We start from the raw sequence: 24,213 nt of genomic DNA, 5'->3' as shown, positions 1-24,213 counted from the left end.
ATGCAGGTTTGAGCTGAAATTCCAATTTTTACTTCTTGCCTCTCTTGAAGAGGCTGTCTGTGTCCCTTCACAAGACACTTGCAAGTAACCTCTTGGCAGTAGAATAAGCATTACAAAATCGGCAGCAAAAACTGAACAAACAGCTACGGATTCCTGGAATATGGTGATCAAAGTGGCAATTCAAGGAAGGAATCCTACTGCAGCCAGGAAAAGCTGCGACACAAGGACTAATGGAGTAAAATACATCCTCAGAACCCCACAGCTGTCACACAGCTTTCCGCTGGTGAGCCTCATCTTTGCAATCCTTTCAATTATCTTCCTAGCCACCCTCCCCTCCCCCCTTTTTATACAGTGAATGCCTTCACAAAGAGGTCTCATGCCAGCTAAGGGCTGTACTGCCATAACTAGACTTCCCCAGATCTACCCTGCCATGAAAGAGAGATTAGCTGAAAGAGAGAGAGTATTCGGAAAAATTTAACTAAATCCTAAGGTGTTAGCACAAGGAGCTGGGAGTAGAAAACCACCATAAAGTTTTTGTTCCATTGCAACTTCTTTATCTTGCTAGTTAGTGCCCAGGAGAGGCTTTCTACCAAAATTGCTATTCGACGTGAAGATCACTAGCAGTAGTCCCAGCTGAAATGCAGAACACAACTCACTTTCTCAGATAAGCCTGAGGTGTGTGCTTCTGCTGGAAGAGATATCTAACTCCATGTATTGTAGGTTACCTTTCACTAGCATCACATCCGATGCTATTAAATAGTAGAAGTAGTTTCAGGCCTAGAATTCAGTAATTAAGTCTATTATTTCACTGCAAAACACAGACGTTAATGAAAAGCCTTCAACCACCATCCATGTCTAACTGTACTGTTCTTTGCGAGAAGCAGAATCAAGCCAGGGATGGGCTGCAAGAATGCGACGGGGCAGAACAAAACCCAGGTCTTTTAGCTGTTTCTGGAGCTGTGGGTAAGGTAGATCACTTGTTCAGAATGCAGAAGAACAGCCTCACTTAGTCATTTACATTTAAAAGCTTTTGACTTTTTTTTTTTTAAGGTAAATGTTTCCAAACATGGAAACAAGAAAAGAAAACTATAAAGAAAAATGAAACCAGACCGGCCCGTTTGGGGATTCAAAGAGGTTATAATATGAAATATGGGCATACTGGGATTTAATAATTTTAAGATGTAGAAAATAAAAGGGCTACTACTAAGCACCGTTCATTTTGTTTTTAATGTCCATATCTCGTTAAGAGTTTTGCTTACAAAGAAGCTGCAGTGTGCAGCAAAGAGGGCTTTGAATTCCTTGGACTCCCTAGTTACGTGCTATTTGAAAAAGGAGGAAAACTAATGAAAAGTGTGGACCCATGATGATGAGAAGTTACCGTTATGTCACTTCTCAGTGTTTCTTGATCATAAATAGCAGGTATCTGTGGCTTATAGTAATATGGGAGTAAGTCACAGTTAATCTTCAGTCTTTCTAGGCTTTTATATCATTGTTTAGTGATAACAAGGGGCAAGCAAGTAGTGCTGTACCTCTGAAAATTGGTCTGTAAACCCCTCTCAGAGCACACCTGTAGAGTCTGATAATAAATAAAAATGCCATTGTGCAGCTGCAAAACCAGACTAGAAGGGCTCAAAGCTTACCTGTGCTTCCTCTGTGCCGAGGCTTTTGAGGACTAGGCTGGCGCTAGCCCAAGCCCCGCAACAACCTACCTGAGCTCGCAGCCCTCGCGCAACGTCCCGCAGGAGCCGCGTGGGCTCTCCTCGGCTGTGTCCCCGCACCAGCAGCTCTGGGCCGCGGCACGGAGCTGGCCCCGCGCTGCTCAGGGGCCCCTCCAGCCTCTCTTGGAGCCAAGGATTGTTTTACAGCCCGCTGCTGCTTCAGCGGGGCCACGGGCACTTGATGAATTCCCTCCTCCGAAGAGGACGTGACTTGCCCAGGGCCACAGAAAGACTGTGCCAGAACTGGGATCAGGACTCTGCAGTCCCCAGGTGCCAGACACGTGCTTGCCTTAAAACTGAGCACTTCATCAAACCGTAAAATCCAGCCAGATGGTGATTCTTTGCTATTATCTGGACCAGTGCTGGGAGGCTTAATGTGTGCAAGGCACAGTGAAGATCTGGATTCCAGTTTCCGTGTCTAAGGCTCAGAAGCCCAGAAAATGGATCCAGGTTTTAGACCTAAGTGCTGCTAGAAGCTTGAGCGTGTTTGAACCCAAGTTCTGACTTTGGTCCATCTTTCCCATGAAATGTGTCCACCTCAGCCTGGACCCGCCAGTTTCAGCAGGGAAGTTCATTCTTTGGGAAGGGGTAGAGGGGCACAGGAGTCAGGACTGGCCACTTCGTCAACCTTACTCTGGCCTGTGTCCATGGACTTGGTCAGACTCCACTCTTTGGAGTAGCAAAGACCGCTGGAATCAGCCAGCGGAACAGCTTTGCCTCTCAGCAATCATTAAAGATCTCACTGTGAAGGCTCAGGAGACAAGCACAACCTCTTTGCCATAGACACATACGAGTGTACGTCCCTAGGAACACCGGAACTCTTAAACTCTTTCCAAACCCAGGTCAGAGCCAATACAGAGTTTTTTTGCAGCTGGAATTTTTATATGGCTTCATTCCTGTCTCTAAGAAGTCAACAGCAAAGATCCCTGCTGGCTGAAAATGGCTTGGGTTGGAAGGGACCTTAAAGATCATCTAGTAATTCACACGGCCACCCTGCGAGTGGATTGGGTTCTCTGTTCCATCTTCAGAAAAATCCTTCTGGGCTCGTGAGCAGACCATTGCTCTTTGCATCTTGCTGCTGGGGGAAGAAAAACAGCTCTATATTTCTCCTAATTACAGTTTCTCTTTTATTCATTTATTTCCTGAGGCAGGTACCTCTGAGGTGTTTGCAATGACCAAGTATTTTTTCTAATAGCTTCATTTTGCATGTCTTTGTCCTCTCCTCACAGTCAGTACATAAACAGAATGTTAGGTCCAAATTGAAAGCAACTCCCTGCTGCTAACAGCAGCGGCGACTTTGTCTTTTATTGCCATCAGTTTTGGGGAGCTGCTTTACCTATGCATATGGTGTGTGGTAGTTACTGTCCACTCAGACTTCACAAACAGCAAAACATTACGGGCAGAAAAATAACAACTAAGAAGAAAGTAAATTAATGTGCTAAACAGTAAAGTCCTTGCTAAAACTGTTTTCTAAGAATGGAAATAGTTTTACCTTTAACTCAGAGTGAATTGAAAACTGAACTCTGCGTTCGAGCCTCACCCAGACAGTCCCAGGCAGGCACTGAAGGTAATGCTGCATGCTCCAGGCGGATCAAAAGAAACTCATTATCAGCCAGTCATCTAAGAGGATATGACAGCTTCACATCCAGTTGTTCGGCAGTCTGGAATGGTTCTTTTCTGTGTCTGTTGTCTATAATAGCTTTTAGGGCTGGCTCTTCTTCCAACACACAGTACAAATCCTCTGGTAACTAGTACCAGCCACACACAACAAAAGCCAGCTAAATCTGGTGTAAGCTCAGGAATCGATGACTCCTTGCCCTTTTCTCATACTAAAGTCAGCAAGAGACTCCCATGCTGAGTCTTCTGGGCAGCAGCCCCGGATGTGGGGGTTCTGGGCTCCTATGGACACTGACACTGCCTGAACGCTCCTATGACTGCAGATACTGCATGGACCTGTGGGACCAGACGTGTGAATTCCCTTCCTCCAGGCAGGTTGAAGCTGACCAGCGTGAGCAAGAGGTTTTCTCTGGTCCCTTCTGGCAACTCTGGCACTGGAGTTCTCCACAACCCCGAGAACTGGAGCTGAGCAAAATTCCTTTCACAGGCATTCATAAAATATCACTTAAGGTTGACCTACACTCATCTTTGACAAAACTTGGCTTCAGACATCTCTAGAGTTGCATCAAGGCAGCTGCAATTAATGTTACTTTTCTTTCAGGCTAAAAAGAAGGTACCCCCTGCCCAGTGCATGTGCAATCCATCATTTGCATGCCTCAGCTCCTCTGCTCATTTTCTCCCAGATACCTGCATATGTGCCTGCCCTAGCCACTTTCTCTCAGTGCTTGTGTCAATTCAAGCCTTTTGAAGGAATCAGTGCACATGTTTACCTAGGCAGCCTTTTGATCTTCTTCTTCCAGTTCCTGCAGCTGTCAGCATCACACTCCCAAGCACATACACGGAGTTGATTCCGGAAGTCTTCTGTCATCTTTCTCCATATCCTGTCCTTCACCTATGTGTACAGCTTCCTAGGGGGTGTTAATATATGTAAAGTAAAGTTAACATTTCCTGTTCTGATAATAAAGGTAAGTGGGGAAGGTAAACCATTACCAAAAAAAAAAAAAAAATCCTTCTCTTTTTTCTTCCATAGTATTTGCCCGGTAAGTGAAGAAAGAGGAAACAGTAATAGAACTGGGAAAGAGGGCAGCCAGAAGTGTTTGTTCATTCTGAGACAGAGGCTGCAGGCTTAGGCAAGTAAGAAAATATGGAACCGCTCACAGACTGCAGCCACTGCTAAAATAATGAATAGTCTCACTATGCATGTGGCTGCTGCCAGCAATCCTACAGTCTGTGCTGAGATACTCGGGATCCAAAAAGATCCCCATGGCCATCAACCCCAGATCCCTGGTATTGCAGATGACCACAGTATATGACTCTTCACAAGCCACTCACACACGTTACTAAAATTAATGCAGGTTCTCATCCCTGCTAATCCAAGAGAAAACTTCTGTAGGACTTCAGCCTACTGTTAATAGATAACTGTTCATACCCTTTTGTTCCTATTCCAACAGTGTTGTTTTGTTGAAATAGCTCTTACTCCTTGGTATTTACCCCCAAAATATTTATGTTAGAGTCTAAAATTGATGTTTAGAGTCTAGTACCAGTGTAAGGAGCTTCTTATGGCAAAACAAATTTGTGTAGCCACAGCCTGTTGGTGCAACCAACTGCAGAATGGAGGACAGTCAAGGAAACCTGTTTTTGAAATAGCTAAAATTATCTGGGCTATAAGTTGATGCGAACTGTCATATCTCCACTCTGTGTCTGCTTTGCGAAACCAACAGCCTCTAGGAAAGGCTTTCTGTTCCCTTGATGACCCTGTCCTTCTCTCCAAGCACCTGCGCAAGTTCGTATTCTTCTTTAACAAAGGTGTTCCTTTCACAATAGCATCAGAGCCTCTCTCCCCTGCAAATACCTCATCTGATGTAGTGTAGAGTTATCCTGTTTATTTTATGTTTTGTAGATGTTCTGCATAGACAAGAATCTGGAGTGAAAATTCCCGATTGTATAGTTTTTGCATCCTTGCCAAGACCTGCCCTTTACTCTGTATCAAATCAAATCCTGCAGCTGACATTTTTGAAAGAAAGGCTAGTGCCACGCAGTCGTTCCATCTGTAAACTTCCAACTTGCTGCACATTACGTTAACCAGATTTTCACAGGAGGAGATGCCCCGCACTTTCAGAAGAATGATCTCTTTTATTAAGAGTCACGTGGGATATCCAGGAGCACGAGATGCTTTTATAAAAATGTAAGCGAAACCCACACAAGTAACAATGAGCCATGGAAGGACACCAGAGTGATCTGACACACCGAGGAGGGGATTAAGAGAACGGGAAGATGCCAGCATTGACATATCCCACAAGAACGTGAGGATAGGCACTAATCTGGAGAAGTGGGGAGTAAGCAGATCGCAACAAGCACCCCTGGTCTGACAGAAGCGCTGCTGATGGTGCTGCCCATGCACCGTCCCATATAGACACCACACAACTTTGCGTTGTCAAAGAACAGACCAAGCCTCCAGCCTGTGCAAAATCCCAGCTGAATCCTATCCTCACCACCCTAGAAGGAGCGTATCCCCGTGTTCACGCGTCCTGTAGTGTGGTTTTACTGATCAGCGGGACAGCAACCATGCAGAAGCCGCTCCCTGAAGCTTTGAGCAGGTAGAGCAGACTTCCCACCAGCGTCTCCGTAGGTGTCCCCCACCTACTGCCAACTCTTCTGGCAGCCGGTAACCTCTCTGTAGGCCGCTCCCCATGGCACAGTTGGAGTTTTCTATATTTTACAGTTAACGCTGATTTCTAAATCCTTTTGGGGACAACCCCTGCTCAAGGCCTAAACTGCCCCTGAGGTGTCCCCACAGCAGGCTTGGGCCCTGCGCCTCACAGGCTCCCCTTGGGGAACGAGGTGAGAGGAAAACACCAGTAACAAAAACAGTTTAGAAATGGGGTTGAGGGCTTAAAAACGGGGTTGGGGGCTTAGAAACAGGGAGTGGGCGCTGGAATGACCTCGGCTTGTCAGCTGCAGCCAAAAACAACCTCGGCGCCCTCCCCGGGGCCCGGCACCCTCCCTGACAGGGCTGCCCCTGACTGGGCACTAATGGCGGTGGGCAGGCAGGGGCAGGGGCAGGCCGGGGGTCTGCAGGGCCCGGGGCCGTGTCCCCACACCGTGTCCCCACAGCACATCCCCACACCGTGTCCCCACACCGTGTCCCCACACCGTGTCCCCACACCGTGTCCCCACACCGTGTCCCCACACCGTGTCCCGGCTAGGTGCCGCTAGCCCCGCCGGCCCTGCCCGCCTCAGGGTCTGAGGGCACCGCGACCCGCCGGGCTTCCTCCTCGGCAGCCTCGCCGCTTGTTTTGCTGTGGGTTTTTTTCTTTTTTTTTTCTTCTTTTTTTTTTTTTTTTTCCCCGGAGGGGGGGCAGTCTGGGTGTTGGGAGGGGAGGGGGGAGAAGAGTGGAAAACGTTGGCTCTGTCCATGGTCAAAGTAATTCAGCTATAATCCCCCTTTCTCTTCCTCTCCTGGAGCCCTATTCATATTCTAATCACAGCTTTTCCTTCCCTAAACCAGCCACTTTTATCGCAGCCCCAGCTTTGCACTTTTACTTCCACTTCCAGCACATACAACCGCACGCAGAATAAGCAACTTTTCCCAGCCTGGCTCCTGCCCCCCTCTCCCCCCGCGACGCCCTGACCCTAAAACCGGCATCCTCGGGTTAGGGTCCGTTAGGGTCCGTTAGGGTCCTTTAGGGTCCGTTAGGGTTTATTAGGGTCTGTTAGGATCCGTTAGGGTTTGTTAGGGTCTATTAGGGTTTGTTAGGGTCTGTTAGGGTCCTCCCCGCTCCCCCAAGACACGAAGCCGCCAGCCCCGGGGCCAGGCACCGGCACCGCTCGCCGGGCGCTGGCAGCTTCTCCCCTCACACCCCCCCGTCTCTGCTCCTTCCCTACCCACACACGTCGCCCCCTTTTTTTTTTATTTCTTTCCTTCTTTCCCGATAAACTACGCTCGCAGGACGTTTGGGAAGCTGTGCGGCTCTAACGCCATGTGCCCGCGCAGGAGGAGGAGGAGGAGGAGGAAGGAGGAGGAGGAGGAAGAGGAGGAGGAAGGAGGAGGAGGAGGAGGAGGAGGAGGAGGAGGAGGAGGACGGCCGCGGCCCCAAGGAGCGCAGCCCCGCGCCTCCTGCCCGTTTGAAGATCTAAGCCAATTTTGATCCGGGGCTGTAATGAGCCAAAGGCGTTGGGTGGGGGCCGGGGGGGAAGGGAGGAGTGGAAAGGCCGCTGGAACTTTAAATAAGAAAAACGTTTCTAATGCTCTAATAGAAGAGGGAAGTCGAAGTGTTGGGATTGCGTAGATCTAAGGCCCCCCTTTTTGGAGGAAAGCTTTTCTTATTCAAAACAGCATCACAATGGGCTTCACATTGAGCCTTGCCACATCCCCATCTGAGTAGCAGCCATTCATCAGGCTGGCTGGCCTATCAATGACATTTCTCCCATCAGGGCTTCTATAAAATGATGCTTTTTCCCATGAAACATCCGCAAACATTTTGACGGGTCTGGCTTTGCCCTGCTGGATTACGGAGTGTCCCCCTCTCCCGCTCTCCCCCCCCCCCCCCCCCCACGATCTGCCTCTGCCCTCCCTCCCCACCCCGCTCCCTGCCCCTCGCCTGGCTCCGCGCACCCCTGAGCTGGGGCTCTCCGCACCCCGGGACCTTGGGGCTCCCGTCCCGTCCATGGGAAGAGCATGCATTGTGGGTTGCTGGAGGAACCCGATATGGACTCCACAGGTAAGTGCCCCCCTCCGCTCCCCTCGCCCGCCGGGGAGCACTTTGCAACTTGACAGTGGCGCCGGGGAGCCAGCGGCCGCAGGGTGCGGGCTGAGCCGGCCAGAAGCGACGCAGCAGAGGGGCTTTTTCCTTTCTTTCCCCCTCTCCCCCCTTTTATTCCCTTTTTCTTCTTTTCCTTCGGCAAACTAATCCCTCCCCGCTTTCACTTTTAGGCGCCCGCTTAGGCTCGAGCGGAGCCCCTCCGAGGGCAGCGGGGCTTTGCCGGGGAGCCCAGCTCCGGGCTCGCCTCGTCCCGCCCGGGGGGGGGACACGGGGACACGGGGGGCGCCGCGCCCCCGAGGGCCGAGCCCCGACGGCCGCCTCTGCCTCCCGCCGGGCCGTGCTGGGGTCCTGTCCCCGGGCCGGGCCCGGCCCCGTGGCGACCCCACAGCGGCTGCCGGCCCCGGGCCGGCCCCGGCCCCTCCGCATCGCTCGGAGCCCGCTGCTCCCTTCCCCACCGGCCCAAGCCCTCCGGAGCGGGGGCACCAGCAGGCCCGGAGCCAGCCGCCAAACCAACCTTGGCGATCCGAGTTTATCAGCCCCCTCCCGCCCTCCTTCCCTCCCTCTCCCCCTCCCTCCATCCCTCCATCCATCCCTCCTGCCCGGGCACAGCCTCCGAGGGGGCGCCCGGAGAGCGGGGCCGGGGTTCCCCCGACGGCAGCCCCCCGGCAGCCCCCCAAAACACCCCACAGCCTCCCCACAGCCCCCCAAAAGCCCTCCCGCAGCCCCCCGAGCTCCGGGCCGGCCCCAAGCCGCTGTAACGGGGCCGCCGGGGGTCGGCGGGGCGCGACCCTCTCCGCTCCGCTCCGCTCCCCTCCTCGCCGGGCTTTCCCAGCCGTCGGCCCCAAAAGGGCGTTTTGCGAAATGATTTAGCGAGTCGAAACCAAGAAAAGTGATTAATAAAAAAAAAAGGAAGAGATGAAAAGCGGGGAGGCTGCCCGCATAGCGCTGCCCTGCGCGGCTGCTCGCTGCCCCTGCGGGACGCCGGGGAGAGGGGCCCGGTTTTGGGGCGCTGCCACCGGCCGGGGGCTGTCCCCGCGGGGACCCCAGAGGCCCCTGCCGGCCCCAAAACAGCTCTTTTTTTTTTTCTTTTTTTCTTTTTTTTCTTTTTTTCCCGGCCCTGCTTCAGAAGCAGCTCCGGGAGTCCCGGCGCTGCTGCGCCCGTCGGCGGGCAGAGCCCCCGTCCCACGCTGCCGGCAGAGATTTAGGGGCGATTTTAGGGCGCTGCTAATGCGCCACCGCTTCGGCCCTGCGGAGCAGATGGCCTAAAAGTGGGGCTGCGCCGTTGTCTCATTCAGGCACCTTCACCCCCCTTTCAGGGGGCTTAATCCAATTAGCTTTTCTCCCGAGTTTCGCTTGTTAGAGGAGCCTTTGGCGGTGCGGGGAAATACGGCTTCGTCGGGGAAAAAAAAAATCGCTCGTGGTTTAATTTCTCCTTAACGGGTTTGCCTCGCCCCCCGACCCCCAAATCCCCACAGCGGGCTCAAAGCCGTCACCCGCGGCTCCCCCGGCCCGGCCCGGCCCGGCAGCGGCTGCGGGGCACCGGGGGGCGCTTTGGGGGTGCTGGGGGGGGCTTTTGGGGTGCTGCAGCCCCAGAGCCCCCCACCCGCCCCGCCCCGAGCCGGGACCCCCCCTCCTGCCCCGCGCCGTGCACGGCCGCAGCCCCCCCTAGTGACACGGGACCGGGGACGGGGACGGGACGGAGACGGGGGGGGGGACACGCGGGGGTCCCGAGGCCGTGCCCCGCCGCCGGAGGGCAGGAGGAAGGCCCGAGGAAGAGGAGGCTCTTCCTCGGAGAGCGGCCTCGACGGGACCCGCCGCCTCGCCCCCCGCATTTGTCGGCAGAAACGCCGCCGGGCTGGGAGAGCCACAGGTCCTGGGGACGCGATTTAGGGTTTCGGGGCCCGTCCAAAACCCCATAACGGCGGCACGAAGCCTTTCCGCGCCCGGCTCGGGGCCGGGTGCGATCCTGCGACCTTTCCCATCAGCTTTGCCATTTAAAGAGCATCTGGCGGGCGAGCGCCGGCTGCGGAGAATTAATGGCTTTCATATCCCGCTGTAATTAATGAAATCGCCGATACTGACAATAACTCGCTGGACGCTACGAGCCAAAGCAGGGGTGACATTTGAGAGCACCCGCCTAACGCTCAGGGGTGAACTCCGAGGTCTGGATTTTTTTTATAGGTATAATTTTTGATCCAAACGAGCGGTTGAGTTCGCTGCTGCAAATTGTTTGCTGCGCTTACTGCAGCACAGTTTGCTAACAGATGAAGTTGCTATTGTTTTCGTTTTCTCCCTAGCTAATAGGCGAGCAAAACTGTGACTTATTTTTGCTCCAGGAAATTAAAATATATATATTTTTACTGCTCCAAGAATTGCGTTTATAAAGGCTCTTGTATGCTGAGCAGTTAAGATGATCCTAGGATACTTCTGAGTCCTAAATTTGATGCGATACGAACACGCAACACCACTGGTTCCTTATACAATCGGACCTGGCTGTTTGCCTTATGTGACCACGTACCTTATAGGATTTCACACGTGGAAGAAAGGGAACAGAAAAGCCAACAAAACTGTCTCGTTGCCTGCTGGCTGTGGCGTTCCTGCAGCCGGTGTTTGCGTGGCAGGGCCCGATCCTCGGCAGGCAGAGCTTGCTGTCCCCAGCGGGACAGGCGTGGGGCTCCCAGCAAGTCCCAGCGCTGCATCAGGTCCCTTAGGTCCCTTCCTCACAAGGGTTTTTGTTGGAAGTTTGTAAAATCTGTGGGGTTTTTTTACAAAGAGGTTTGTAAGTTGGCCAAAATTCTCGTGAGCTAAGAAGTTCGTCCTAAGTTTGGCACGGAGAAAAGAATGGTTTTATGATTTATTAGTCTGCAACTGAATTAATCCTAAAATACTTGGGGAGGGTGAATTGCGGGACTTTTCACTGCTCTGCCGTCTGCTATTTACCTGCGGCGAAGGAAAGCTCTTTAAAGGGATGGAAAGGGAAAAGAACTAAAACAGGATTTTACATAAGAATAGCTAGACAACGGCAGGAAATTATTTTGTTTATTTAAGTCCCGGTTTAGGTTTACGGTCCTCAAGATTTCACTCGGCTAAAACCCTGATTAAAGAAGGGGCTCCAGATTCAGGCGCACTTTTGCCTGTGGGACTGTAAAGAGCCCCGCAGCCTCGGTGGCCGGCCACCGCCGCACGTCTCCTGCGGCCACCACCGAGCAAAGGGTCCGCAGAGCACTCCTGGGAGCGGTGGAAGGGGCCCACTTCGTGCTGAGCCCCCCGTGCTGGCAGTCAGAGCTGTCCCGCAGAAAGTCGCCGCTGCAGCGCCCTGAGATGGAGCGCGGTGCTCCCACCGGCACTTGTTGGGCTGCTCTTGTGCCGACGGCGAGCGTGCAGGCAAGGAAGGAGGTTAACACAGCCTTCAAATCCCCAGCGTCTCCAAATGGAAGCACCTCTGCGTTTTTCAAGCTTGATTTGCGAGCGTTTTGCGAGCTGGAGCGGGCAGAAGGGGGGGGCATCCCCTGGGACACCGTTTCGGTACGTAGGATTTCGCCCCAGCGAGACAGATGACATCGCGGGAGCACTGAAATCCACGGGGTGGTGAAACATTAGTGCCTCTTCAGGGGCAGACTTCTGAAGAGGCGGCCTTAAACACAGCCAGGGCTTGGTGCCCCGTAACAATGCCTCGAGAGCAGCGGCGGGCTGTCATGTAACTAACACAAATATAAGGTCAGTCCTTTGGGGGATACTTGATGGGACATTAAAGTCCAAATAATTAGCTCACAATCCCGCCAGCCCCGAGGTTTATGAATTTTCTGAGTTCACCCACTTGTCCGTTTCCCTGCGTCTGTGCTGGATTTTCCGTTTGTTTCATTGTGTCTGAAAATGAATGCCCCGCACGGTCTGGCCCTGCTGGAGCCCGGCGGCCCAGCGGCCGAGGGGATTGCGTTGCTAACACTCGGGTTAGGGAGATGGATCGCATAAAGGATATTTGATGGCTGAGCGATCCCATAGATAGCAAGAGCAGGAAGGAAGAGTACACGGTGACGATGAAGGCAGTGGAGGCCTCCGCCGTGATTTTTTGTTGTTGTTTCTGTATTAAAATGATGTTTACACACATCCGTTAGTTCCTACAGAATTGTGCACATGTGCAGGAGAGTTTTTGTGGGTATTTAAAACAGTTTGCTGTTGGAGATGGCTCCCGATCTCGCGACTTCTTCCCACGAGGGAGGGAAGCACCTGTTGAAGTGTGTGCCTCGGGAAGGGCAGGTGCATGGGGTTAGCTGTAATGAGCCCTGCTTACGGCCGTGAGTGAGCAATAACCTAATTGCCTCTATTTCCCTGGCATAACCGGCAGCCCTGTCCTGCCTTTATTCCCACTTATTTTCTCCCAGGAGGCTAGCCCCAGGAGCGGTTTATCAGAGGTGAAATACTAACTGGTGTCAGAAACGGGGCTGAGTGGCACAGGCTTGCTGCAAGAGCCCCGCTTTCATTCCCTGTGTATAAATAACAGGTTGGGTTATATATCCTGGGCTGTCTGATAAACTTGAAATCAGAAAGGTGGAGAGGGTTAAATAGAGCCCCGGCTCTTGCTGCACCCAGTAATGAAGAAAAAGCTCATTTGTAGCTTAAATTGCCTCAAGACTGAAACGCAGGGCTCAGCGCCGTCTCGTTTCCTTCACTTCAGCTGCAGTTACGCACTTTGTTGCCTTTTATTGGTAAGTGAACTTAATTTCTCTAAACTGAATTTGTTACAGCAACCGAGCAGTCAACTCGCAGCTACGAGTGACAGGCTCGTAATTAATTAGTGGCTTATCCTGAGCATTTTTGCGCAGGACCCCAAATATTATGGTAATGGGAAACAAAACATTTCGGATAGCTGGAGCAGCCTGCGAAAGAGCGATTCGCTGAAACGTGCGGCGCGGGGAGAGAGGGGCGTTAAGTTCAGAGCAGCAGGCTGGCTTCCCCAGGCACGCAGTCAGTAGACGTAAAACTACTTGTGCTCACCTTCGTTTTCTTCTCTTCTTAAACTTTTCCTGGTTAGAGTAATGCTGTCAGGCTTCCTTCATCCTATTTTCTTCAGTGCAGCTGTTTTCACTGGCTTGGCTACTTGGGGCAAGACTTGTAGATGCGATACACTGAACTCATTGCACAAAAACATCTTACCTGCATGTACATTTGCAAATGAGACCCCTAAGTCAACCAAACAGTGTAATTACCATTTTCTCTGTAACAGGTATGAGCTTCCCGTTCTTCTATAGATCTGTAAATTCAGTTCTGGCTTGCGCTAAACTTGTAAAGTAGTACAAAAAAAAAAAAAGGTGCAGTGGCAAGGGGAATTAGCAGTGGAAAAAGCCAAATGTAAATATGGACACCACTAAATGCAAAGATAAAGGAGTAACGTGTATTGTTGTTGTTGCTTGCTTGCTTTCCTTACAATGCTGCTACTTGCTGAACTATTTCGGAGGAGCTGGGACAACCTCGGCTGCAGCTGAGGAAGGGCGGTGTGGATGGGGAGCCTGTTTCACCAGGGGGGTCTCAAGAGCTGGGCATCCAGTGCCGGGGGAGACCACCTGTGTCCTGGACTCTGGTCCCCCATGGTGACAGCAATGCAAACCTATTTCAAAAGGCCCCACAGAACATCCTTTCCACAAACCATGATGTTTTCCAGTACCCTGTAACGAAGGCACATCCTGCTGCAGAAGACTAAAAGCTACCCCGTATCAGAGGACAGGCAAGAAAGGCTGTGTGTTTTGCTGATACGCTAGGATCTTGCAGAAACAGGTCATTTGTTGAATAAAATTCCTGGATGGTCAGAGGAAGTAGACCCAATCTTACCTTCAGAGGAAAAAAAGATCCTCAACAACCTGACTTGTGTGATTTAACCCTAAACATGTACCAGGATGTCCTGTTTAAGCAAATGAATGTTTAATGTTGTTAGTTTTTTGTAGCATAGCTTGCAGGTACTCTGCTCTAGCTGTTGCCATCTCCAATGCTCAGAGGAAAGTAAAATGTCTCTACCCCATACAGAACCTAAGCAGCATGGGGAAACAAAATCCTGTCTGCTCCTCAAGTTTCAGTAGCCTAACAGACACCATAAAAAAGAGGTGCAAACAAAGAAATGTGGACACAGAGTTCTGCTGTAAGTCTGGGCACAGCAGCGGCGTGCAGCCCCGTGACAGGACGTGCCAGCTCATGCAGTGGGTTTTTCCCAGGTCCATCAGCTCACGCTGTGGCTAAAGGGAAGGGGCTTTGCCCCGCAGGGTGCAAGCATGACACAAGAGCTGAAGCAGGATCTCCCGCACGGTGTACGACAGGTCTGCAACACGCATCTGGTGTCCATTAAAGGCGGCTGCTTCTGGGCTTCAGCATCAGGGGTGGCAATGGGCACTGGCTCAGAGGAGGGGTGCTGAAAAGAGACCTCCAAGGTCCGCTGTGGAGCGAGGTGAGATTTGCTCCATGCCTCATGCAGGCTGAGAACAGGGACACCCTCGTGCAGGCTGCTCTGCTCCTCTGCTTCCCCTTTCTCCCAAGTGTTGGCAGTAGCAGGTCCCGCTGGTCGGATGTGCCGCCTAGCGCAGGTTTCCCAACGTTGGAGCTAACATTCCTCTCCTAAGCACAGAGCCACACGGACAATACTTGTGCAGGGGCCCCTCTAATGCAAACATTTTTTTAAATGAGTTGTGGTAGGGGCAGCAAATGGCCTCCATTGAAAAGAGGTGGGGAGAACTGGGGAGGATTGCATTTGCAGAGCATTTTAATCACATGGATGGAGCAGTGTGTTCACCTCTCCTCCTTGCTGGGTCATTTCCACTTTGAGCTCTGCAAACAGACCATCTATTGAGCAGTTAGTATTCAGTGCTGAATATTCAATACTAGACTCTTGTTTTGGTGAGTCTTAGGCAAAAAAAAAAAGGAGGAGGAAAGAAGACTTCTCTTTTTTTCTCATGTTCCCTCCCTGAGTTTGCTTTGCATATTGTTCAGAGGAGACTGGAGGCTTCTCAGAAAAGCCAGGCTCCTAGTTTTAAAAGCACTGGTCTAGTTTCATAGTACTTTCTAAGGGGAGGGAAGAGACAGTGTCAAAGGAGCTAAATTCATACAAGGTTTAACTGTAAGTCTAGGCGCTTTGGGACGGAGCGAAGACTTTCTGAGCTTATCTGGGCTGTAAACTTAATAGCCCCAAATGCTTGCTCTATATACACAGGTTAGTTCTGTAAGGTACCCATCTCTGCTAATTTTGGCATGCAGATATTCTCTGGGTGCACTTTGAGAGCTGAAAGAAACAGTGCTCATTATTTGTTTCTCCCTGGTTAGAGCTGTATCTGCTCACAAAATGGTTGTGAGTAATGTAATGGCTGCATCCTTTGGCAGTAGTGAGCGGCTGCTAGATTTGGAATAGATGTGCATAAAGTGGGGAAAAGTGCTCTCAACTTCTATAAATAGTATCTCTTTCCCTTGATTTACTCACTTCTTCAGTCAAGTGCTTGTCTCTTTCTTACTGCTGTGGGTTTTCTCTGCACATGTGCGTCTGTCTGTCTTTTTCTCCTGATCTTTTAATCTTCCTGACTGGACTCCATTTCTGATGAGAAATATTTACTGTAGTCCTATTCCTTTGGTGTCTGACCTCTTTGCTCCCCATTTTCTAAAACTCTCTTCTCTATAGTTACTTTCTTCCCTCCCTCCCTTTATTTTTGACCACGTCCTTTTCTTTGCTATTCATTCTTTTGCTTCCTTTTCTTTTTCACCTCCTCTCCAGCAACCATCCTTCTCCTCCTTCTCTCACATCCTGGAGCCCCACAGACAATACCTCCTGTATCTCCCACCCATGTCTCACGTCTTGTTGTTTTGTCACCTTTGTGGGCCTGTCTTACTGATGTACTACCACTTCTGTGCCACGTTGGCTTGTCCATCAGCCCCTGTGGCAGAGGGAAGCATTTCTCGAGTACCAGGTGCAGATCCCGTTTCTTGCCGAGTCCCAGGTTCCCCTGTTGAGGCAAATGACCAACCCCCTGCACTGGTGAAGCAGAGCTGAACTAAGGGTTTGAGGACTCCATGTCTTCTCATGCACGCTGGTGAGCTGAGGGACCATGGTAGCAGCAGGGAACGTTTAACCCAGACAGCTAGCGAGCAGAGGCCAGCTCCCATTGTAGGGTAGGAGACATTGAGTTAGTTACGCAGAAGTGACGGCCCTCATCTGATGAGCTCTCTAATGTGCCTCACCTTAATTGCATAGCATAAGAACTTGGTGAAATCTGGGGCAAAAAGGGCACCAAGAAGCCCTGTACTTCTTTTTGGAAGAGAATAGGACTGGAAGCAGCCAAGAGGCATGTCTGGGTTTTCTTGGAAGGAAACATTGTGGGTAAATTGGAGACAACGATAGCATTGATATCGCTTCATGCAGCAGACCCCGAAGGACTGAAGCTCTACAACTCATCGTGCTGAGGAAGCATCAAGTATGCTTTGCTGTACAGAGAATCGGTGCTTGGAAAGCTCACAATATGTGTGATCATCCTACTGATGATAAGATCTGCTATACGTTGCACAGCCATGTGAACTATGTGCCCTGGAAAAGCTGAACTGGTCAGGTACTGGTGTCATTAGCTTAAATGACCTCAAGTGAAAGTGAGGAAGTGTCGCTGGACTGAAATTGGTTTGGGTGAGGTCTCTTCCCTGTTAAATGAGGAATGACCCTGACAAAGCAAAGAACAAGTGTTAACTACTGGTCTGGTTAAAATTACTTTTGAAGGAATGATGATAGACAGCATGCGTGTTTGACCAGGAGAGAGAAAAGGCTACTCCCAATTAACGTGCATACTCAGTTGGTAGCAATATGACATGTGGTCCCAACGAAGGGAACACGTAGCACTTCAGAAGTCCTGTCTGATCCAGTATCGATGTGCGGAGAAATCTCATATTCTAGGATTTATAACTGTCTTGATCTACATTAAAGATGCATCTTCTTAATGAGGAATATTATGTCCTGTTGATGTAGTACTTAAATGAATTGATCACATTTAGCTGAACTTCTGCATAGTACACAGCATAAGAAGAAAGCAACGTTTCATAAATTGCAGTTTTCATATCCATGTTTTCTAGATGGGTTAAAAGATGAACTGTGGTGGTTTCTGCTTATCAGTTTAAACAGAGAATGCCAATTTTTTTAATGTACCTTACCAAATGGGTTAGCGGGAAGATGAGAACTAGGAGCATACACCAGGCAAAACAAAAAAAAAAAAGAGCTCCCAGAGATCCAAGAAAATCATTTTTTGCTTTCTTACGATATCATGGCATATCTCACGATGCTTTACCAGAATCATGACTCCAGGAAAAAGAACTAAACCATCCATGCCAATGTCTAGTAAGTGCCCTGGACCAATGTCCATTAACCCTGAAATAGTTCCAAGAGAACTGCATGCCAAGAAATGAGAACAAAAGGAATGACTGCAACAAGAGCACCCGACATTTTGCCCTGTTGGAAGCGAAATAAAGTTAGATTAGCAAACAAAACGCCAAGGTATCTGGCAGCTTGTCAGGGTAGCGGCTCTACCATCTGCACCAAGGCCATGTGTCACTGTCATCCCTGAGGAGCAGGTCTCTTGGAAGGACAGGAGATGGCTATGTAGGACCAAGGAGGACACTGAGGACTCCACTCCTGTGGAGTTTAAAGATGCTCCTGACAGCTCGCACTCACTGACTGAAGGATACATGCCCTGCCAGCCGACAGCAAAAAATGAGGCACCAAGGAGAAAATCGAGGCTCTGTGTGGCAGGTCTACCTCAGCAGTCAAAGAGGAGCTGTTCTGTGAACAGCAGTGTCTAAGCGATAGAGAAATGAGCGGGAACAGTGTTTGGAAGACAGCCCTCTTGGTCTTACAAACTTTTCATTTGCCAGTGGAGAGGAGAGAGGTTACATCATCTAGTAAAGCCTAAAGCTTAGAAAATCCCAGTGTGTTTGATTAGCTGTTCTTAATAGCTTGTTCTGCTTAATTTTAGCCGATTTTGGTGAGTTTAACACCCTCCATGGGAGCCAGTGGCTGCCAAGCCCTGTCATGTTACTGGTGTTCAGTTGCTTATAACATTGTGCAGGGGCTAGAGTAGGAGGTCTTTCTCAGGTCTTGGTTTTACAGTGGATTGAGGTTTCAGAGAGAAGGTGATCTTTCTTTGCTTTCATTCAAGCAGGTTCTTTAAAAGCTTTGAACATGCTGCTGCAATCAGCCCTCACACCACCCCAGCAGGGTTACGCTTCTCAGGTGGCAGACATACGAATAACCAGAGTGCTGCACTGTGAGGCATAGGGGGGATTCAGAACGTGAATCCTGCTTCTAGTCATAGCAGGCATCATGTGCAGCAGGTACTAGAGCAGGCTTTCAATCCTGTGAAGGTCAGACTTCTGTTTTATCTCCTAATCATTACCCCTGACAAAAAGGGCTAGTCTCTTCTGCTGTCAAGAGACTGTTTTAAACTTGTGGTTTGTTTTCTGAGCTGATATGATCAATTGATCCAAGACGCTGAAGAATTATTAGGTATAGGTCTCGTTTGCATCAGAGAAAATATGTACGTATTGGTTCATTTTTTTGCTTTACTATAATTCATACGGCAATAGTGTTTAGAGACCTGGTTAGAGGTTAGATTTGCAGCACTCTGAGGGATGCTCAAAGCAGATAGGCTGTTCTGATGGTACTGAATTAAATTCAACAGCTGCAGAGGTTAGAAGTTTTCTGTCCATAGCAATGGTGCAATAGAGATGGCAAGAGTGAAGGGTTTGTCAGGTGGTGGCGTGTTTCAGACCATATTCAGCAAGACAATCTCTACAGAAAAAAGCCGTGATGTATCATGCAGACCTCAGCATTTCTTTGGAGAGAGATGATAGAAAAAGCTATCAGGGTGGTGGGGGTTTTCCTAGAAAGCATAGAATATTATCTCATCAGCTCCACACTAGGAATGGGAGGTTCAATGACCTTCAGTTAGACCCTTGAACTATCTCAGGTGTAGCTTTCACCTGCTAAATCTGCTCTTTGCAATCCTTCCCTTTGGCCTACCAGGTCAGATGAGCAGCTAAGCAGCACTGCTGGCCAGCTCAGTACCGATGCTTGGCAAAGAGATGGTGCAGGAAGAGATGAGTAACTCTTCCCTCGGAGAGCAACAAACAAGTAACTCCGGGCGGGTATTGAGACTCCGTATGCATGAGAGGAGTTTCTCCTCTGACAGAGGAGCTGTAAAATTATGTCTGTCATCACATCTGAGTATTCATTCTTCCAATAAGATCTCTTGTAAATACACAAAAGCTTTGTGGTCCCTTTGTGATTGCATTGCCTATATTTTTGTATAACTTTGCTCACTTTTTCTATTTTTTTTCCACATCTTCCTTAAGAAACTGGGGGAAAAATGACTGCAGTAGCCATGAATAAAAAGGAGTCTGACTCACAGCTGTGCCATCCAAGTCGGTACATGGCTCAGATAATAGTCTGGGTCCTGGCAAATCTCTATTTCTTTTTCCAAAGGTAGTTCTATTTCAGTGTCAGGTGAATTTTTGTAGAAGAAATCCTGGTCCCTTTGCAGAGCACAAAGTAAGCTGTCATGCTTGTTGGCAAACTGCTTTACTATCTGGAGTATAGGAGCTGATCTAGAGCTGACAGTTTATGAGAATGCCTGTGCAACTTGCTGAGGCCATGGTGAAATAAGTGCTCGGTGACTGTGCAAACCATGATAACTGTGATTACCAGAAGCCTTGTCTATCTTTCTAGAACATAGGTATTTTCATCTAGTACAATTTCAGTAAAAAATAGTTATTCATGTAGCTATGTAGCGCTAAGAGGTGAGGCAAAATGCAGCTCAAATTCGATGACTACAGAGTTTCATTTACTCCATAAAATCTCTTAACCTGCCTTCAAGATGCACACACGCCCGCCCGCCAGGCTGCATCCATTGGCTTTGGTGCAGGGCACGCGCTCACCTCCCAGCTGCGCCACACAGCTCCTCCAGCTGCTTCCCCCATCCTGCTCGGGGCTGAGCAGGACGTGGTGGCTCTCAAAGGCCAGGAGGGGCTGTGATTAGCATGAGGGACACTCATGCTGCAGAAACACTCGGCTCTCCTGGCAGTACAGCACAGCAGCTGCAGAAATCATCACTGGCTGCCACCAGGCCCAGCTCCTCTTCCCCACTGCATCGTAGCACCCAGGTGGCCTTCGTGCTGCTCTTGCTATGGCCAGGCATACATAGGAGACATAATGCTTGTGGCTTTTTTTTTCTCCTCTGGGCTGCAGATATCTTAAGCCAATAATCATTATACAAACAAGACGGAGCAATTATCTCATTAAACAGTCAATATGCAGGCCTCACTGCTGTATTCTCTCCCCTCAAATGAAGCTCTGTAGGGAGAAGGCCTTTCAGAGGTGTCTTCCAGGAACAAAGTCCTTTTTCTGAAGGAGATCATTTGTCCAACCAATTTGTCAAAGATCTATTAAAAAAAAAAAAAAGTTCTTGCTCCTCTTTCCTGACAGTTCATGGAAGCTCATGCCCTTGAGAAGCTCTCATGTGCTTGCTTCTATCCTGGGGCGTCCCCAGGCCTTCCATTCCAGTTCGGTGTTGAAGCATCACCTAAATACAAATATGTTTGTCAGGATGAAGAGAAGAGCCTTGGTGACCGGTGGGGACGAGGAAATGTCGTGCAGGCTTCTGCTCTGCCAGCTCCTAAAAACAGGTCAAGTTTAAACTTTTGTAGTTAAAAGTATTGGTGGACACATTTAATGGAAATATTCTCATGCCTGAGGCTCAGTGGATTTGTCAGGCTTGGGAAGATTAGGACCAAAAAGAGAAGAGGGCAAAGGAGGGCCAGAAATAGTTCCACAAGCTTTTTTAGAAATCCATCCTTCACCAGATCATTGTGAGCAATTTATTTTTTTTTGTTTGTGTCATGATTATTCTCAAACTATTTTGTAAGAAAATTGACACTGGAAAAATTACTGTAATTTGACTAATCTTCTCTTTTCCTTCATGTTGGAACCCTGCAAAATATATAATTTATTTTCATTCAGTGGCTGAGGGACATAGTTGTGTGCTTCATTATGATTCACTTTTGATCCTTGCAAAATTAAATAGTTGTTATAGTATTTAAAGGTCTATCTTCAAAATGCCATTAAATACACCTAATTTGCATTCTTTGCTAATAAGATTGTAATAGTCTCCATACAGCATAACAGTACAGAGTTGTCAGTGTATGACTACACTACATTTTATTACTGTATATTAATTAATTAATTACTTTTGCCCAGATGTTTTTTAGCTAGTGCTGATCCTGGCTCAAACCATTGTGCCGGTATGACTGAGGGTACTGTATGCTGGGGCTCAGGGTGGGAAGGAGTCCCAGGGAGCAGGGAGGAGAAATGCCATAGGATGTGATACACTGAAAGCACGGTGAGGGAATATATGCCCTGTGAGGCACAGGGCTCTCTTCTGCTCTCACAGGCACTACCCACAAGATATCTGGGTTTTCTTCATGTTGTTTTAATGACCCATCATTGTTACCAAGTCTGATAATGCACTTCTGCTTAATCACTGTCTGAACCCTACTCTATGACTCTGTTCCCATATGAAATCCTATCTATGAGAAGCTGGAGGGACTAAAAGCGATTATTTGGGCTCTAATCGTATAAAAACTTCCATACCGTGTAACCATTCCTTTCTAAAGTAGTGTGTGATTGGCATTAGCCTTAGCAGCAAGTAATGAAACCTCAGTCTATAGATGCTACGGGTAGCTCTGACTCTGCAGTCAGGTTGTGCACCTGAGGTGGTGAGGACAAGAGTGCTTGGTGTGCACGGGGCTCTACCCAGTGGCTTCATTATGCTGTGGCAATGTTATTAGCTCTGAGAGAACTTCTAAAAATCAGACAATGTTGGCTTTATATTTTATTTGCTCTTTTTTTTTTTTTTCAAGTGAGGTGCTACCATGTCTGGCATCTGTGGGCTCCTGAAGGGAATATTTTCAATTTCAACAAAACCGGTTATATTTTCTTTTAATGTCTGAGGGCATTCTTATTAATATTGGGAGTTAAAAGCTTTGTAAAAACTTTTCTTTTTATACAAGCAGTAAAAAATATCTACTTATTTAATGAAGGAATTTCTTAGAATACTTGTTTACTTATACTTACATCACTTGGTTTATGAGAATACAGCCTTTAAAGAGCTAGTTGGTGTTGTCACATTTTGTCATCTGCCAAATAATTTGACAAATTTGCCATAAACTCCCTGACATTTTCACTCAAAAGAGTTAGTTTTCTTCATTCTTTGCTGCCAGACAGGTCATGTATCTTTTCAGGCCTGAAGAATTTCTATCAGCTATTTAAATGCAAGGCCACAAAGACAAAGCCAGACTCAGGCTGCAGCGAGCTGAACTGGGGTGATTCAGGACCAAAGTAGTTGCAGCACATAATTAAACCGTAACCGTGCCCTACTCCAGAGGCGTTATAGCTTGCAGTGTAAACTCCCTTCCTTACCGACGAAAAGGGGTGTATATGCAGTTATCGGAGACAGCATGTGAACAAGGATGGTGACCAGAAAAGCGCTGTAAACAACGCCTGAAAACTTTATTTCTACTACTTAGGCAGGGAACGTGACTAAAGATGGCTGCTGCCAGTTCCCTGCTGCCAAGGGAAGAGGATGAGTCCCAGCTTCCCAGCTCTTGGTGCCGGGAGGAAAAAAAAGGGCAGAGCTGGGCATCGGTCTCTCCTTGGCGCTAATGGCAGCCGCCTTTGCTTGTGCTCCCTGCAGCTGGGCTCGGAGCCAAGGGAATTATGTACGGCCATGGCTGTGCACTGAAAGGAGGAGGAGGAGGTAGGGTAACCTTTCTCAAGGCTTCTTGCACCGCTCTCTGGTGTTATTCTCTGCAGCAGGTTTCTCTTCACCTCATAGCGATGTGTGAAGATCCAAGATCCTGCCCTCTAGCTTATGGTACTAAAACAGGGGTGGAGAGATGCTATTAGTTCGCTTTTAGGGCAGTAAAGGAAATCTGGCACGGAGCGGCTGTGTTGTTGTGTTGGCTCTTGGACAAGGGGGTGGTACAACCCCAGCCAAAGCAGCTGAGCAGCGTGAGGAGGGAAAACCTCAGCGCTGGATTCCCAGCAGGCTTGGGGGTTAATAGCTATGCAGGAGCAGGTTAGACAGCATAGGCTTTCCTGGTAAGTTTTAAGTTGCGGTGTCAGCAAAGGTGAGTTTTATACAAGGCCATGTTGAATTAAATGGGAAAAGAAATATCCTGACAAATCCATGGACAACCAGAGTTATTCTGGCTGATCATCAGGGAAGTGCAGGATATCTGCCCCGCCTCAAAGGGCCAGGCTACGGGGAGGAGGCAGTGTGGTCGTGAGGCTCTGTCGGCACAGGGAGGTTTGATGGCGAGCTGAGGAAGATGTGCTCCCGCTGAGGGCATGTGGGCCATCGAACAGGGGCAGGGAATGGCCTGGAGCTGCCATGGCCTCTCTTGTGCAGCTTGGACACCGGGAACACACAGAGCAGCTGTACCTGGGCCTGAAGGCCCGGCCTGGAAAACCGCACCCAAGTGCTCTCACCAAGCCCTTCCTGAATTCCTGCTCAGACGCGATGCCTTTTTGTTTGTGTGGCAGCACAGTGTGTGCAAAGGGGAATACACACGTTTGTGCGACTGTCTGGGGGTACAAAAAGCATTTTTGTTTACATGACATGTTCAGCCTTGACTGTCCGTGTATTAATTTATTGGTATCTACTGCTGAAATGATGTGGTACCCACTGCTACCTTCTATAAACTGCACAGACAGCTTCTGCAAGAGATTGTGCTTTTGCCGTCTCTTCACACCTGCCGCTGCCGTGGGCTTTCTCATGGCCTGCCTGCTCTGTGCAGGTAGCCTGACGTGCCTATGGAAAGTAATCTGCATCCATTTCTATTCCTTTGAAGGTATCTCTGCCTCTAGCAGTTTGCTGACAGTGAGGCATGTTTCCCCTTACTTCTTGTGTGTTTCTTTGCTCTGTGGGGTTGTTTCTTGTTGTGGGGTTACCTTGCAGCCTTTCCACCTATCCCTTCCTTTTCTTGCTTTGACCACAGTGAGCCCTGTGAATATAAGCCTACCTCTGCCCATGTGTCTGCCCTTGAACAATAAT

At 49.2% G+C, this 24,213-nt stretch overlaps 1 protein-coding gene across 2 annotated transcripts in view; it reads left to right on the top strand.

The window, feature by feature from the left end:
* The first annotated feature begins 7,098 nt into the window (after nt 1-7,098).
* Nucleotides 7,099-24,213, top strand: part of RFX4 (regulatory factor X4) — a 94,684-nt gene continuing 77,569 nt past the window's right edge. The window contains exon 1 of one of the 2 annotated variants that reach the window (XM_048076112.2): nt 7,099-8,056. In XM_048076112.2, the coding sequence (XP_047932069.1) occupies nt 8,014-8,056 (43 nt within the window). In that variant the 5' untranslated portion in view covers nt 7,099-8,013. The remainder of the gene's footprint in view (nt 8,057-24,213) is intronic. The other variant, XM_048076237.2, reaches the window with a different exon arrangement.

This window comes from Anser cygnoides, chromosome 1 (assembly GCF_040182565.1).
Source record: "Anser cygnoides isolate HZ-2024a breed goose chromosome 1, Taihu_goose_T2T_genome, whole genome shotgun sequence".
NCBI classification, from domain to species: domain Eukaryota; kingdom Metazoa; phylum Chordata; class Aves; order Anseriformes; family Anatidae; genus Anser; species Anser cygnoides.
Note: the sequence above shows the minus strand (reverse complement) of the source record. Positions and strands in the feature narration are given on the sequence as shown.